This window comes from Macrobrachium rosenbergii, chromosome 55, assembly GCF_040412425.1.
Source record: "Macrobrachium rosenbergii isolate ZJJX-2024 chromosome 55, ASM4041242v1, whole genome shotgun sequence".
Taxonomy (NCBI): Eukaryota; Metazoa; Arthropoda; class Malacostraca; order Decapoda; family Palaemonidae; genus Macrobrachium; species Macrobrachium rosenbergii.
This window is the reverse complement of record NC_089795.1, coordinates 20,321,473-20,339,603: the sequence shown is the minus strand read 5'-3', so window position 1 is coordinate 20,339,603 and position 18,131 is coordinate 20,321,473. Positions and strand designations below refer to the sequence as shown.

Genomic DNA, 18,131 nt, shown 5'->3' with positions numbered 1-18,131 from the left:
AGCTTCATTCCCGTTAACAGTAACATGGTTGACTATTTTCATTTAGAAACTCTTTTTCAGTTTCAAACTCATTTTTCAAGTGATCCCAGTTTCTTTTAGCACTTTCCAGTCGTGGACTGCACACACACACTGCAGATCCAACTTGGTTTTTTAAGGTTGACACTTTTCACTCTCAAACCAGCACATTTCTTGTCATCATTACTTCGATACTGGTTTAGAGTGCAAAGACTTCCCAAATCTCTGGCATTTGCTTGGAAAACAGAAATATTTTTATCAGTTTTTATGAAAATCATCCAAGGTATCCTACTCCTTTTAGCTATAGAATTAAAAAGATTTTTAGAGGATACAAATGTTGGAAAAATCCCATACTTCCTTGTGTGTATCCCATTACTCCTGTCTGGAAGTTACCTGCTGTGAAATTCTGCAGGTACTTCAGTGGAACAAAGAGGGATAAATCTGATGAGAAATGAGGGCAATATTTTTAGAGCATGCTTCAGAGCATATGGATACAAGATTTATATTTACCGATGGTTCCAAATCCAATGTTGGCGTTGGTTATGGGTTTTAGTGAATCTTTTAACCGAAGAGGTGTGCTTCTTTCAGTTGCTTCAAACTTTACAGCTGAGCTGTATGGCATCTTAGTAGCACTGGAACATGTTGCAACACTCCCAGTGTCTGGCTACACAATATTTTGACTCTAAAAGTGCCTTAGAGTCCCTGGAAGTCTTCAATACTGATCATCCCTTAGTGTTGAAGATCTTGCAGTGGATCTTCTTGCACCATTGTAGAGGAAGCATTGTTCCTTTTTGTTGGATTCCTGCCCATGTGAACATATCAGGAAATGAAAAGGCAGACCAGCTAGCCAAATTAGCAGCACAAATTCTGATACCCAGAAAATGTCCTGTTCCAAATCGTGATGCATTCCATATATGGAAATCCATCCAGCAATTATGGGCACTTCAGTGGGACAGCGTAGGCCAATAAAATGAAAGAAATCACTAGTCAGACACACCCTTGGAAATGACCTAATGCCAAGGAAGTGGGAGGTTGTATTGTGTAGATGCACGTATTGGCCATACACGTTTAACTCACGGCTTTGTGATGAATGGGGAGAATGAGCCCTTCTGTGACAATTGCTTGGTTCCACTGACTGTTAGGCATTTGCTGGTTGAGTGTCCCAGTCTGGTGGAACTTAGGAATCTTTTTTTATCAAATAGCAGTGAAGAAGGTGGTAACTATAACATGGCAAAACTGTTGGGAGAAAGTACATGTATTAATAATGTTATCTCTTTTTATCAAAGAAGCTGGTCTTCTCAAACATATTTGACAGCTGTGCTGTCTTAGTATATATATATATATATACTGTATATATGTATATATATATATATATATATATATATATATATATATATATATATATATATATATATATATATATATATATATTTTTTTTTAAGTTATACTGTTTATCGGATCAAATTTATTAATAGTTCTTTTTAGCAGAATTTTATATATTTATTTATTTTAGTTTTATTTTTTGTTTTTTCTTTTTAATAAAATTTATATGTAGTTCGATTTAGCAGAATTTTAATTTTAATTTTTATAACATACTATAAAAGTGAAAAGATCACATTTAGTATTCGGCGTCGGTGACCCTGGCAGTTAGGACGCCAGATAACCCACAATTAATCAATCTTGTGAGTCCATGTCATCGCAGTTTTCTCAGTAATCACGAAATATGGTTGGTCGAGTAAAAAAACTAACACACTCAAGCACTACTACTACTTATACTGGTAAATAATGTACAACATAACCGACTAAAAAAATAAAATGAAAAATGCTAGATCTGGTTTACTCAACTGGTCAAGCATGTCTGCTGTCCATCAGTGACTCTCTGTCAAATACACTCTCATCAACAATATCCACCAGAAAGGGGCCTTTCAATCACCTACTTTGGTCCAGTAGTAATAGACTTAATTCATGAAAACTATGACATGAAAAAACTAAAGTGGGGACGTAATGTAAGAGACCGATATCATGAGACTGTACCTACTGACAAAGGTACGGTCACAAAGCAGACATGCCCTGCTAAAGAGACAGAATGGTCCATATTGCTGCAAATGTTCAGCGAATTAGAGGACCATAAGAACTGTCTTTGCCATTAAAAATGCATAGATCACACAAGATTACATGAATCATGCTGAATGAGTGATGTAGAACATTAAAGGCGGGGCTCAAGAGGATTAGGAAGAGAACTGAATTACTGCAAATAAGATTCGAGTCCTTGTTGATGAAAAAGTTTTTTTATAAATTGTCCTATAGTATTATACCACCATCGCCCCTTTTACCTGCTAAATTGACCAGTAGCAGCCTCGTGCAACAGCGACAAATGTAATTGATGTAATAAATGAGCTACACTTATTTCTTGAAATCTTTGAAAATAAAATTTTGAATGCTTTGAATATCTGTGTACAGAGCAATAGCTACAAGATTTAATTTTTTCTCAGGTTCAAGTGAATAAATTAAGTTTTTGTCAAGTTGATATTAGCAAGATTAAATCCACTGGGTATCATTTTGCTTGACCATAGCACTATTTCTCACACTTTAGTGTATTTGTATAACTTCTTGCCCAGGGATCTGGAAATTATGAAAAGTGATGTATGGAAAAAACTATCTGAAAATAGGAAGTGTTGCGCTTAAATGGGTAGAACTTTTTCGAAAGCAGAGTTGCCGAAAAAAGAAGTTCCATAAGGGAACGTGCAGAGTCCAACACCGGCTTTTGTATTTTTATATGGTTGAGTTGTTGTACCAACTTAAGAAACATGGGATAGCTAAGCTTTCCACAGATGATATACAGTTCAATATGGTAAAAATTATTTTAAAATACAGGAGGAATTGAAGAAAATGGGTGATAAAAAGAAATGAAATAGTGATATTTTATGAGGATAAGATTGTTTGCAAAAAATTCAAAAGAAAGGTAATCTTAAGTACTATAATAATTAATGTGTTGAATTCAGTGAGAGTTGTGAGTTATACTAGGCAGTAAGTGGCAGGCTATTACCTCTGAAACTGCATTTATAAAGAAATTTTTAGACAAGCATAACTAAAAATGCTCATTCATGTTGTCGCTGGTGGGTTACATTATAGTAATTCAATCCACTATGACCTACTGCATTACCAATTGAATAAAAAGCTATTTCGAACAAAACTGCAAGAAAATAATGCCAGTACTCAAGGAATTGCACTGGCTACCCATCAAAACAAGAAGTACAGTATAGACAATGTATGCCTTAAAGTTTGAAGTGATTAAATATGGAACACGAAGATGTATGAGGGAGGTGTCAGGGGCCTTTCACTCAAGAAGTTAGAATACAGAGCTGTATAGGGATATACAGCTTGTGACTTAGGACCATGGCATATCCCACATATGCCCAAACCTCTGTAGATCTCAAGACTGTTTTGGTGGTAGAGCATGCTAAACAAAGTATCCCGAGATCATCTATCTGCTCTCCTATTGTCTCATCCTGAGATAAACTTTGGAACCAATCCTACATCATTTGTTTTTCTCACTGCCAGGCAACACCAAATCTCAGATATTTGCTGCCCTTAGTCAAGGTTTGACCACAAAGTTTGTCCTAAGAAGGCACAACATGGAAGCTGATACTGCCACAGTTCTCTTCACTATACAGTAATTGGACTTTCGTGAATCATTAATCAACTGCATCACTAGGTTTCTTTCTGGATTTCACACAACACTAGTTTACCAGTTTAGTATGCCTTCTATATGCTGATTGTTTTTATTTGTTTCTTGAAACTGCATTTCTCTGTTACCTTGCTCTTATTGTTTGATTACTTCTCTCATTTTTTCTTTCCCTTATCAAATCAGCACATATTGGCCATGTTAAGTTAGGCATGCCTTACCTGGTATGGTAAAACTATTTTTTTTGCTAACACTTCTCATTATCATAATAAAATCAAGCTGTTTCAGCTTTGCTCTTTATATGCTACCTTCTCTTGGTTTTTTAACCAGGTCCCCTCCTTCATTTTCTTAATAAAAGTAACTGAAAGAAGGGATTTTGGGAGGTAGGGAGTGCTGAGGGGTAAGTGACTGAGATACAATCTTGAGAGATAACAAAGGCTATATCTAAATGAATGGCAGAGCACCAAGTCAATATTGTACTGGTATGTGGAGGGTGTTTTGCACACAGGGGGAAGAAGGAATTCTGGGAATGTTAAAAGCAATGTGGGAGGAGGAATTACAATAATGTCAAATGAATAGAAAGTAAGTTTGACGAATAATGTGGTTAAACAAAAGGGATATTTTGTGTGAATTAACTAAAACTAACAACATATGTTGGTTTTAGGAATACTTGAAGAGATAACAAAAACTGTGAAGAATGGTGGACAGCAGTACAATTTCATTAGAGGAAGAGGTACAGTTGACCCTGTTTTTATATTTAGACCGTTGCAGGAAAGAAGGTTGAAGACAGTCACAAGTTCACTGTGCACTTATAGACCTAGGAAGGCATTCAGTAAAATACCAAGGAAGGGAGGTGTTTTGGCATTTATGAGACAGAAAGTACCAGAAAAGTTGGTTAGGTTAGTTGCAATGATCTATAGTACAAAAGAACAAGGAACTTGGTAAGAGCCTTTGGCAAGACTGAAATGACTGCAATGCTTACAGTTCAAGTTGGTTTACATCATGGAACACCATTTTGCCCATTTCTGTTTATACTGAGATGTATTGTGTAAAGGGATTAGAATCTATGGGAATTATTATTGAAAACCTAGCGATTGTGACAGGAATCTCTTGAAAGGCTTCATTTGAAAGAGAATCTCCACACCTGGCTACTTGGCCATTTTTTATGTTGAGCAGAAGTAAAATAACAAGGTTTGTTTATTTCATGGACAACAAATTACATATATTTCTAGTTTTTGTCGTTTAAAACTTAGAATCTGGCAAATAGCTAAAGTTTTTCAAACTCAATATCCATTTCTTTACATTTATTCAGCATACCTGAAGACACTCTGGTGTGCAAAATCATAAAATAGCAGAAACAATTGCATCACTCTGCATATTTTCACTGAATTAAACTTGAGCCATAACACTGGAAACTACAAATCAATGATTTAGAAATCTCAATTTTCCCAGGAGGCTAGCATTACAAATTCTTCAAGCTTTTGTCTTTATTCTAAAAATTCAATAAAAGAATTTTGTACATATCTACTATGAGAAGGTACATCTAATGAAATACTCAGGACATGCCAATAATAATTCAAGAATTTAAATAAAACAATATGGTAGTTCAAAACCAGTTTACAAAAATAAATACAGCTGTATACCAACTCTAAAATTATCAGGAGAACTCTGCATATAACTGAAATTTAAAGACACAAATATTGCATAAAAATCATCCAAACATTTTCACCACATGGTATTAAAATTCTGCTGCACTTGTAAAAATAATTTCAATATACAGAACATTTACAGTCTGGCATACAAACCACACAAGTTCTTAATACATACACACAGTATAAAAGTGTTTTTGGATAAATCACAACACCTCAACACCATTTTCCGTGACTTCTTGAGCAGCATCCTCTGTGTCCATACTAATCACCTCTTCAGTTGCACCAGCATCAGAACTCTCTTGTGATTTACTAGCATCTGTTTCACTATCTGTGACTTTCTTTTCTTCTGTTTTTGTTGCTTTCTTTTCCTCTTCCTCCTTTTTAGCTTTAGCTTTTGCTTCCTTTTGTTCTTTTTTATTCTGCATAGATTTCTTGTATACTGTTGGATTTGAAAAGAAATTAAACAACAGGAAATTAAGCAACAGGATATCTTAAAAACTACTTATGGAACCAAAACTTTACATGATTAAAGCCCCACAACTTGAAAACTGATTGAAACATATAACCTCACCATGTTTAGGGCTAAAACTCTTTTTAACTGATTAAAGGTCAGCAGATGGGTAAGAGTGAATATGGAACATTAAAAACTTGTAATGTAAGAACTATGCCATACAATTTGGTAGCTGAAAGATCAGCTATAGTGAAGACCCATTTATCTGGATTCCAGCTATTCTGGAAATCACAAGTAACTGGGAACAAGATTAAATATGATATATTCTATGGTTATAGTATTCTCTAAAATAATGCTAAACCTGTTAGTTCCAATTTTTGCCAAAAGCATGCCACCTGTTTACCTAGAGAGTGTTGTGGTAAATTCTTTTTCCATACCCATTAAATAAAAAGGATTAAAAATGACATTTTTATGATACCACTCAGCAGCTATAATTTTGAAATTCGTGGGTCGCGCTGTTTTGTTTTGGGTAGGTGACTAGCCCCGCCCACTTTCGGGGAAAGAGAGGAACAACTAGCAAAAGAACTTCAATTTGTTTATGCTCCTATGTTCATGAGAGGGGAGGAGGGCGGGCTCCAATCGTGTATTTACTTGCTAAGTGTATATAAAACTTTACTTTATCATAACAATGTCATTTTTATATAAGTAACTTACCAAGTAATTACAATACTCATTCCCACACTGGCAGGAGGTGGGATGCATGTACATATCTACCCCAAAACATTAGGAATAGCAATGAATTTGAGAATACAAAAAATTGCTAGCATTAATATAATGCTTATTGTTTCCACCTAATAAGAGAGCTGCTGCAGGAAGATACTGCCTCTGGTTGGCACTCGTTTCATTGCATAGTGGCTTGGCGGTATAGCCGTGGGTTGCCTACTATTTCAATGGGTACTTTGTAGCAAAGGACAATTCCGACTGCTAACAAAGAATAACATGTTATCCTTGCCTTGGGCGCAGTACAAAATATATAACCCAGAAAAGACATTATCACCTATACCACAAAAAGATTAAAACCACCACCCAACCATAAAAGAATTGGAGGCTACACCAGGTACACAGTAACCCCAGGCTCCCCTAAAATCTCAACACCCTTATGTCAAGCCAAGAGAAAAAGGAAGGAATACTTCCTACACTTCTTCCCCCAACACCATGCCAGCCACAGAAAATGGACCCAGTGTATTGCAGTTATCATATACTGTCCCTATTTCCTTTAAATAATAGGATACAAACAGAGACTCACACTTCCAAAAAGTCACCTGTAATATGGAGGAAAGAGATAAATTATGTCTGAATGCCAACGAAGTGGCTACAGCTCTTATCTCATGAGCTCTTACTTTACAAGAGGGAAAGGCTCATCCCCAATCAAGGAATGAGCTTCCAAGATGAGGCCTCAGAGGAAGAATGCCAGGGCATTCTTCAACAGTGGACGTGATGGGTTCTGGATTGAACACCATAAGGCACTTGAAGGTCCATGCACTTCCTCTGTTCTGTGAAGGGTAATACTTTAGAGCCCTCAAAGAACACAGAGCTCTCTCTTCTTCACCTGGACCTAATATTTCTGACAGACTTTTAATGATAAAAGAATGAGGCCAGGGCTTAGAGAATGTCTCATTTTTGCCTAAAAACCCCAGGGAAAATGAGCAGACAGCATTCCCTTGGGAGAAGCTCTTTTATCCATTGTATGGATTTCACTCACCCGTTTTGCTGTCGCCAAGGCTACTAGGAAAAGGGTCTTCCTGGTCAAGTCCCTTAATGAAATTGAGTGCATAGGCTCAAATTGAGGGCCGGACAACCATTTGCGAACTACATCTAAGTTCCATGGGAATACTGCTACCTCCTTCTGTTTTGTGGTGTCAAAAGATTTAATGAGATCAGACAAGCCCTGATTAGAGGAAAGATCTACTCCCCTGTATTGGAAGACAAAGCTTAACATGGCCCTATAACCTTTGATCGTGGAAGCCTAAGTCGACAGGCTCCTACTAAGGGATTCAGAGCCGATGAAACATGGTTTTTCGGCAATACCTTTTTATCAAAGCATCGGATAAAGGTGAAAATTGGCAAGTGTATACAGTATTTTATATCCCTACCTAATTTTTGCAAGTCTTATTTAGTACCTAAGTTCAATAGCTCTGGTACTTATCAGAGTAAAAGTGCGTTTCCTATGCCAGAGCCACCAAAATTGCAGGTAAGGGTTTTGAACACAATAATAACATTAACCTATAATGCCATGAGGCTCCACCCACTAATATTAATTAGTGAATATGTCATCAGCAATTGGGCAGAGCCACAGTGAAGAGACATTTTCCCATATGTAAACTTCTGAAGTTTACATAGGGGAAAATGTCCTCTTCACTTTGGCTCTGCCCAATTGCTGATGACATATTCACTAATTAATATTAGTACCCATCCTAGGTTTCAGCGATATCAATGATGGCAAGCATTCTCAATAATTTTATTATTATATATTATTATCATTATTTTGTGGAGGTTTCATTGCAACTTTCACAGCAGCTGTTGGAACCAAGTTGTTAGCTTGGAATTCTTCCATTTTCTTGATATTCACATTGTTTATACTTTTGTTTTACCTCAGGTTTCAACACTATAGCCTTCAATTTGCAGCAAGTCAGGAGCAGTCACTAGAAGTAGAATTCAAATGAAAAGCAATGATACCTCTATTTCAGTTAATGTAACCCATTGCTATTTTTCTTTGTTTTTTTTTTTTATTTATATTATACAGCACCCTAAACAGCGCTTGTATAGACTACTCACTGCAAATAAAAGGTAATGGTAGAGTCAAAATTTTGAGGGCAAGCTATTATTTACCTACTTAATATCAATCAAATGTAACACGATTTATATTGATATGCATGGAAAGGAAAATATATTGGAATCAGTTTGAATGAGGAACATATTGTTATAATCATTGTGTTTTAATAAATATGTTTTAGATATACTGTACAAATAAAACGTCTAACACTATACATAATTTATTTACAAAATGCCTTCATGGTCACTCTTGTGGAAGAGTTCGGGACTGTCTAACAACAGCTCGTGCACACACTTCTGGGGTGGCCAAGTAACTATTACCCACTACAGAAATAATTACCTACATACACTATAGTAAATCTTTCTGTGGGTCTTCTCGCTTGAGTACAAAGACGCAAGCTGTAACACAAATGCAGTCTTGCAGCCATGGGGACAATTCCATATCCTGCTAATCTGCTGAAGCCTAAACTGTAAGCATATCCATTCACCGCCTACCTGGTGGATGGGCGGAGTCTCATGATGTCATATTACGTTTACGTAACAAATTGTTTTAGGATCCTTGTCTGTGATTTTCTCGGTTCCAGCATCAGCAACTTCATTTTACTCTATAAATATCAAAACTATCGAACTTAGGTCTAAATAAAACTTGCAAAAATTAGGTAGGGTTATGAAATATACACTTGCCAACTTTCACCTTTATCCGAGGCTTTGGTAAAAAGTTGTTGCCGAAAAACTGTGTTTCATCGGCTCTGAATCCCTTAGTAGAGTTTTCAAATATAGCAGAAAGTCTGCTATTTCTGCTACAGATGCCTGAGTAGACAAAATACCATGCCTTCTGCACCAGGCTCGAAACACTGCCAATTTAGTCTGATATCCTCTGTCAGGGGACTGTCGTCTGCACTTGGCAACAGCTTACGAAGCTGATCTTGAAAACCCTTTCTACCTAAGGAGCTTCCTGACAGTTTGTAGCTTGCCAGGGCTAGAGTAGACAACCCCTGATGAAGCTGCCTGAAGTGAGGCTGTTTGAGTAGATGAGTTTTTTGAGGTAGCAGTCTTGGGAAGTCCACCAGAAGGTTGAGAAGGCCTAGAAAACACTCCTTTGATGGCCAAAACGGGGCTATTAATATCATCGATACATTCTGATGATTCTGAAATTTGTTTATTACTTGCCTCACCATACTGAGAGGTGGGAAGGCATAGTGTTCCTTGTTTGACCAGTCCTGAAGTATGGCATCTGTAGCCCATGCTAACGGATCCGAGACTGGCGAACAAAACAACAGGAGATGATAAGTTTCTGGAAGTAGCGAACAGATCTAGGATTGGTGTTCCCACAACTTCCATAAATCCAAGCAGACCTGAGGATCCAGGGTCCACTCTGTGGGTCAGTCAAACCTGTTTCTGGCAGCTCAATTCGCCTGCCATAATGTTTAACTTCACTTGAATGAAGCGTGTCAGAAGTTTGGAGTGATTTTGGTTAGCCCAGAGAAGAAGGTCTCTTGCTGTTTCATAAAGGGAGAATGAGTGTGCTCCCCCTTGATTCTTGATGTAAGACAGGGCAGTCATACTGTCTGAGTGGACTGCCACTGTCTTGCTGCATACTTCTGACTTGAAAAACTGTAGTCCTAGAGGAAATGTTTTCAGTTCTTTGACCTTTATATGCCAGTTTCTCTGCTCTGGGGAGCGGCCACCACCCAGTCAAGGAAGCTTAAAACTTCAAAAACTTTGAACAAGTTCTTAAGAAGGTGGGCTAATTCTGAAGCACTAAATACAATCTTTCCCGAAGAAAAAGCAGGTCTTCAGGAAGAGTTGATCAACCTGGAGAAGTCCCCCTGGGAGGAGGCAGAAACTCCCAGGGAAGGAGCTTCCCCCATGGCATGTGATAATTATCTCCTCTTGGATAACCTGGAAGGAGGAAAACCTGAAGGTGGCTCTTCCTTGATCCCTCTTCTCCGCCAGCTCCAAAGATACGCCTCTCCAGTGGCACTTGGCTGCAACCTGAGATTCAGCAACAGGTTCAGCTGTGGGGGCGACTACCTGTGACAGACTCCACTGACCTCCCTTAACTACCAGTTTGACTCCTCCCAGGTTTATGGGAGTATGCCATTGACCTTTGCCTAGGAGAATTGGTGGGACAGGCAGCCACTTCCTCCACTAACACTTCATTTACACTAGGCACTACTGGACACTCCGAATCACTCTTATTGTCCATTAGGACTTTCACAGATGACGTTAATTGGGCAATGGATTCCACTATTAATGTGAACCTCTTATCAATCTTCGACTTGAGGCTGGCAATGGGAAAGCCAGGTAAAGGAGAGGGTTGAACAGATGGAGAACTGGGAACGGGATTCACAAAAATCACAGGAACATCAACATCGACATTAACATTAGAATTAGGAGATTCCTGGCTGGGTAAAGACTTACTAATCTGTCTAGCAGTCGCCTTCCTCTCCTTATCTCTAGCCAGTCTATTCAAATGTGACCTGTCTTCTACTTCTTACTGTCCCAGTCTGAATACTCCTTAAAACTGAAATCCACTGTACATACATGTCCCCCTACAGTCTGTGCAGACTGTATGTGAATCGTAAGATTCTTTAGTCAAACGAGTATTGCAGCCTTTGCTGCAATATCTAAAGCTAGTTGAACTCGAGTCTGACATTACGAAGAAAACAAGTCAACTAAAAGTCACAATCGGGAAAAAAGTTTTATATTCAATTAATAACGTTTCAAAAAGAAACCTAACTCTAAGTATGCCGCAAAACTACCAATGCAAGAATACTTTACCAACTGATGAAAGGACAATCGGAAAAATAGCAAATTCCAAAACAAAGCTGCTGCTAATAACCAGTGTACAGCCATCAGAAACAAATTGAAGCTCTTTTGCTAGTTGTTCCTCTCTTTCCCCGAAAGTGGGCGGGGCTAGTCACCTACCCAAAACAAAATAGTGACCTGCGAATTTCAGAATTTTAGCTGCCGAGCGAGTGAAACTAATAGCAATGTAATTACTTGGTAAGTTACTTATATAAAATGTGTTCTTTCTCTAAAGTCAAGTTTTCTAGTTGGCATAACAGGTGTCAAGAAATAAGTGTTAATTACAGTCAAGTACCGAATAGCTTTGTCCTCATGGTGCATACATTTCTGCACTTAACATGAATCAATGAAACCTATTAAATACTTACCTACTGTTAAAGATAGCCATTTCTTTGCACCAGCAGGTGTGGTCAGCATTTAAAATAAAGAGATTGCTTGACTGACTTGGATGACTGGCTAGTTCACCTGTTTCCCACCTGTTGTATCTCAAATTTTTGGTTCTCAGAATTCTTCTTGACAACCCACAAAGTTGTAGGGAGGATGGGATGGTTTTACTTTAACAGAAGGTGAGCATTTGAATAATATATTTTATTATGAAAATTGACTTTATTTCGGATGAATCTTACCTACTGTTACAGATAGCTGATTTCCACATTAAGAGAAGGATGGTAGGTTAGTGAAGCTACAAATGAATCTGCCCAGCCAAGTAAACTAAGGGTTTTTTGCATGAAACACACAACATTCTAACCTAATCTGGAATCTTTTCTGGATAGTACTGCAGCCAGAAGGTGGATTCCTGTTGGAGTAAGGTTTTCTGGTATATAAGGTACTGTAAAAGCAGCCTTACAGAGAGAGCTGCCTCAGCAGAAGCGGTGTTAATGAGACCCCTTTGCCTGGGTCCAGTAGCCCCACAAAAAATATTCAAAACTTAAAGAATAACTACTGATACAAAAGCATGCTCCTATAAAATTAATGTACCTTCATGCTCCCCAACAATCAAGACTGCACTTTAGAATTGAGGAAAGAGACTACTGTACATGGCTGCTCTTTCATTTGGTTCAGGAAAAGACTACCCACTGTGACTAACGGATGAAGGTTGTAATCTAAAATTAAATTTCTCCATCTTTAAGGAAATGCATGGCAAAAATGGAATGACATCTAAAGTGCCGTGTTAATTACGTTCTCCAGAGACAAACTTCTCAAAATTAAATGAATTAGCAAATTGCTCATATACATTATAAATAATTACCTTCGTCAAAGGTGACAGATCAGAGTTAAACTTTTAACGCTATAATTTGGCAAAACAGTGAACAAAAAAGGACACTGCATTTTTAGACACAGAAGTGTTTGATCGCCTAACAAACAAATGATTAACATTGCCTGTAATTAGCTTTAATCTTAATAAATTCTAATTGCCCTTACACAGCATAAAAGTGTCTCTATCTCATTAGCCCTAAATGAGACCAAGTCTGGCACCTAAACTCTTAAGAGTAAATGCTCTAAAATCATTCTTAGCTCTAAATCTAAGGCAAGAAGAATAAGACTTGCCTCTCCATTGCAAAAGCGCTTGGAATTAGTTTACATTTTTGCAAGTGGGTACCAAGAAAGAGTTTAAATGGTTTAAAGGAGCCATTTCTAAAGGTTCAAACCACTCTGCAGCAAAAAAAAAAAAAAAAAAAAAAAAAAAAAAAAAAGGCCTTTCAGGCTGTAATTGAGGATGACAGACCTAGTCTCTATCACATCTACCTCCTCAGCCGAGTGAGAATAAAAGGAAGCAAAACAATAAACAAGTGGCTGAATCACAGAAGATATCCCCTCTACATCAACTTCCTCGTCCGCTAGAGCAGAAGGAACCAACTCCTTGAACAAAACCATAGGCAACACAGGAGGTAAGGCACCAGAGGGAGCCACACATAAAGTGCGCCCTCTTGTACCGCAAGGTGGCTGGAAATCATGAAGTAACACCACTAAGCGTATGAAACACGCAAGGCAAACGCTTAACCGATCGACATAGGTGAGAGGAAGATGTCAGAAGATGCAAAATAACCTCGCCTATAGAATTGACTCAGTTCCCTGGCAGCGAACTCTTCCAACTGTTGCTGGGCAGTCCAAAGCTCAGACTACAGATAGGCAAGGCCACCAATACCTTACCTTTCAAAGGAGACCATGAAAAGAACACACACCATGGGGGAATGCAGACTGGTTACTAAGAACAAAGTTCAGTCAAACTTTTAATATAACTAGAGTAAGACTGAATCCTGTTCCATCTTTAGAATATGCTCTCCCTGAACTAGAGGGGGAGCAGAAGGTGAAGCTAAGGGTGTAGGATCAGGTCTGGGCAGAGGAGGTGGTGATGAGAAAGTAGGAGATGGAACCAAGAAGGGAAGTAAAAGGTCTATCCATGTACAAATTAACTGCTTCTTCAATTATTGACTCTCCTTTTCCTATGCATACTCTTCACACCTAATTCACATCAAACTCCTAAGCCCTAAACATGCTCAAATTGTGTGCCTATCTAACACTAGAGCTTGCAGGGGCGTATCTAATTCTGAAGAATACCAACTGTTAACACAGAAATCATTCCTGCAAAACTTGATGTTTTGTTCCTAATGTAGGTCAAAGACATCCTGAGCAAACAAGACAAAAAAGTCACAATACCATTAAGATAAACTCAACATCGAAACTAGCGACTGTACTGACCACCATTATGAAAGCTAGCAAGAAGAATTCTAACAAGAACTAAAATATTCAAGTCACACCTGGTGGAGAACAGGTGAACCAGACATTCATTCAGATCAGCCTATTCTGAATGCTGGCTGCACCTAGGTATCTTTGATAGTAGTTAAGATTCATCCCAAATAAAATACCTTTGTAGCTATGAACAAATACTGGATTTCTCAGAAATTAAGCCACCTACATTATATGTACTTTCAAAGTTGGTTCCAACATGGCAATCTGCTTATTCAACATAATTTAATCTCTGCTACAAAGGAAAATTAAGGCACATGACATATTTTTAGTGTTCTCTAATGGATTTCTCAGGACAAAAATTTAATAATGCAAAACCTAATACAATGGGATTCCAATATAAATACAGTATTTTAGTGCCATTCCCACTGCACTTCAAAGACCATCAAAACTATTCTTTTGAGCTTTATGAAACTAAACCAAGCTATACTTACACTCTAAACTCTCCTGGAGGGGTTCAACAAACTTCTCAAATTCCATTTCCTTCATAGCATTAAAGACATCTTGTGCACTGACAGTTTTTTTCTTGTTTTTTGTGCCAGATTATTGGCTGTGGAGGTAGTGTAAAGGACGAAGACTGAAGCAGCTCTGGCAATAGCACTACGAGCTTCTTTGGCAACTACAATACCTTCTGGTAATGAGTCTTTGATCAAACGAGTGATGACAGCATTAGGTAAGTTGAGATCTTCTGGCTTTTCTGCCATATTTGGAATTTTGCCTGAAAAGTTAAATACTTGAATAAAGAGTAATGCTTTTATAATAAAAAATATACATACAAACTCATCAATCATATAAAGGCTTATTCTGTGTACAACTAATCCCAGTCACAACATTATCCTGAAAAGAAAGCAACTGCTCCACTCAGCTAAACTCCCATCACCATTTGCATATAGGCTACTGTACTGTACACTTATTTCAATATGCTTTACCGGGCACTGAATGAGTACGGGGTTGGGAAGGGGGTATACAGTAGTCCCTTATGGTTATTATGTCTGAATGAAAAAGTGTTTTTGTATTAAAAAAATTGCTTGTTCATTAGAACCCATTAATAAGATGGATGAACTGCTATTCAAGTACGAAGACAAGAGAAACTCCCTACATATATGAGTTTTATGATCTAAGCAGATATCTTGTTCTAAGAGTTCCAATGATGGAGGTTTAGCTTGAAGCGAGGCATTCCAACACTGAAAATTCAATATGATTTGCATTTTTAATAGATATACAGAGTAAAACCCCTGTATTCGCAGCCTCACTATTTGTGGATTTCTCTATGGAACATACATACACATTATTTGCAGAAAATTCGCCCATTCACAATATTTTTCACTGAGAAACATTCACTCATTACTGTATTTTCATGATTAAATGCAATTTTTGTGATAAAATACTAAAAAACTCAGGTATAAGCATTTTTAGAGTTTTTTTGTTTAAACTATCAAAATAGGCAGTTCTAAGTATTTTTAAAGGGGTTTTAAGTATTCGCGTTGGGAGGGACGCATCCCCGAATATGACGGGGTTTACTGTACAAACCTGAAGTCTTTTATGTGGATTACCTTCAGCAAGAGCTAGTCAGGCTGTTTAAGCTTGGTAACAAGTTTTTATTAGCAGCAGCTGAGTGAGGGGTGGGGGAAACCATCCACTCACTCAAGTTTGTATATCTAGGAAATAGTATGCACATCCTGAATTTGAAACTGTTCTTAACTGAATACAAACCTTTGTTTTTTATATGGGGACTCAAGGAAGGTATCTGAACCAGGGGAAAGGATGACTACAGTAACCAACACATCATACAGCCTGGGATATGTGATACCAAGGCTGATAGGCCACCTAAGCCAGAGTATGGCTAGTTTGTAACTGCATTCTCAGAAATTTTGTAGAAATGATATTTTTATGATAAAATAAAGTTTTGTACATACTTACCCGGCAGATATATACTTAGCTATAGTCTCCGATTTCCCGACAGAAATTCAAATTTCAGGCACACGACAGGTAGGTCAGGTGATCTACCATACCCGCCGCTGGGTGGCGGAATAGAACCATTCCCGTTTTCATGTCAGATTTTCTCTTCCACCTGTCTCCTGAGGGAGGCTGGCGGAGCGTGTCGTATATATCTGCCGGGTAAGTATGTACAAAACTTTATTTTATCATAAAATATCATTTTGTACATGAAACTTACAAATCAGATATATACTTAGCTGATTGGCACCCTTGGAGGAGGGCAAGAGACAGCTAAGAACTAAAAAAAAAAAACGGGAAAACAACATATGTTGTAGGAATAAACAAAAACCATGGTTCTTACCTGATTGGGCAGAAGACTTCATGGATACTGTCTATGAGTCTGCATGCCTCAAGAGCTTCAGCGAGGAAGTGACCTAAGACTGACAGCCCTTCTGGATCATATCAATGGGGATAAAACCCACTTACATGACAGAGCCTGTTATGGATCGTGTCAATGGGGATTAACCCACTTACAAGACAGAGCCTCTACCTGAATCATATCAATGGGGGCTATCCTCTTACATGACAGAGCTAGGTAATAAAAATACAAGGAGCTAACAACCAAACCGACCACCTGACCAAGCCTAACCTTGTTAGTAATAACGAGATGAAAAAAAGAGAGAGAGACCTGCAACACTCTTTTCAACCGACCATAAAACACACAACAAACAATTAAAAATAACACTAAATTAAATAGGATTAGCTTCAGCTCCTTGACCCAGCACCGAATCCCTTGATACGTAAGCTCCAGAGAGAAGCACTTCTCATATGTCACACGAACATCTCTCAAATAATGAGAAGCAAACACTGAGTTACATCTCCAGTATGTAGAGTCCACAATAGACTGGAGGGACCAAGACTTGTGGAAAGCTAGAGAAGTAGCTATTGCTCTCACCTCATGAGCATTAACTCTTAGGAGCTGAAAATGTTCTTCTTTACATGAAAGATGAGCCTCTTTTATAATATCCTTAATGAAGAAAGCCTAGGCATTCTTGAAATTGCTCTTGAAGGATCCTTGACAGAACACCAAAGACTTTCAGTGTTGCCTCTGAGCTGTTTCTTTCTCTCCAAATAATGTTTAAGACTTCTTACTGGACAGAGTGTGTTCCAGCTCCTGTCCTGAAAGATCGGAGAGTCCTTTGACCTCAAAACTCCTAGGCCAAGGTTTTGAAAGGGTTCTCATTCTTTGCTAAGAAGAGAGGCTGAAAGGAGCAGATTGCAGAGTCCTTCTTAAAACCTACAGAACCTTCCAAGGCTTGTAATTCGCTCACTCTTTTGGCAGAAGCAAGAGCTTGAAAAGAAACAGCGATTTTCTGGGTCAAATCCCTGAACGAGGCAGATCGAGGAGGCTCAAACTTGTTAGACATCAAAAACTTTAGGACCACGTCCAAATTCCAGCTGGAGGTCTAGGGGACTTATTTTTAGAAGTTTCAAAAGACCTTATAAGGTCGTGAAGGTCTTTATTATCCGAGATGTTCAGACCTCTGTGTCGAAGACTGAAGACAGCATGCTCCTATACCCTTTTATGGTGGAAACTTGGCCAGGTTACATTGCTCCCTTAGGTAGAGAAGGAAATCCGCAATCTCCATTACAGAGGTACTGGAAGAGAAACTTTCAGATCGGCACCATCTCCGAAAGACTTCCCACTTCGACTGGTAGAGCGCAAGGTAGAAGATCTTCTAGCTCTGGCAATACAGCCTTAGCAGCCTTGTGCGAAAATCCCTTAAACTCTAACCAGTCCTTCGACAGTCTGAAGGCAGTTAGGTTAGAGCGGGAAGATTCTTGTGAAATCTGTCGAAGTGGGGCTGTTTGAGAAGATCGCCCTGAGAGGAGCGACCTGGGAAAATCTATCATCCATTCCAGTACCTCTGTGAACCAGTCTCTGGATGGCCAAAGGGAGCGATCAGGGTGAGCTTGGTGCCCTCTGACGAACTGAACT

At 38.3% G+C, this 18,131-nt stretch overlaps 1 protein-coding gene across 1 annotated transcript; it reads right to left on the bottom strand.

Moving 5' to 3' along the window:
- Window positions 1–5,414: 5,414 nt before the first annotated feature.
- On the bottom strand, window positions 5,415–14,941 carry Chrac-14 (DNA polymerase epsilon subunit 3 Chrac-14). Its single transcript, XM_067099509.1, is given in 3 exon segments — window positions 5,415–5,791; window positions 14,629–14,724; window positions 14,727–14,941. Coding segments are annotated over 3 exon segments (504 nt in total). The 5' UTR covers window positions 14,899–14,941; the 3' UTR covers window positions 5,415–5,555.
- Between the last annotated feature and the right edge of the window lie 3,190 nt (window positions 14,942–18,131).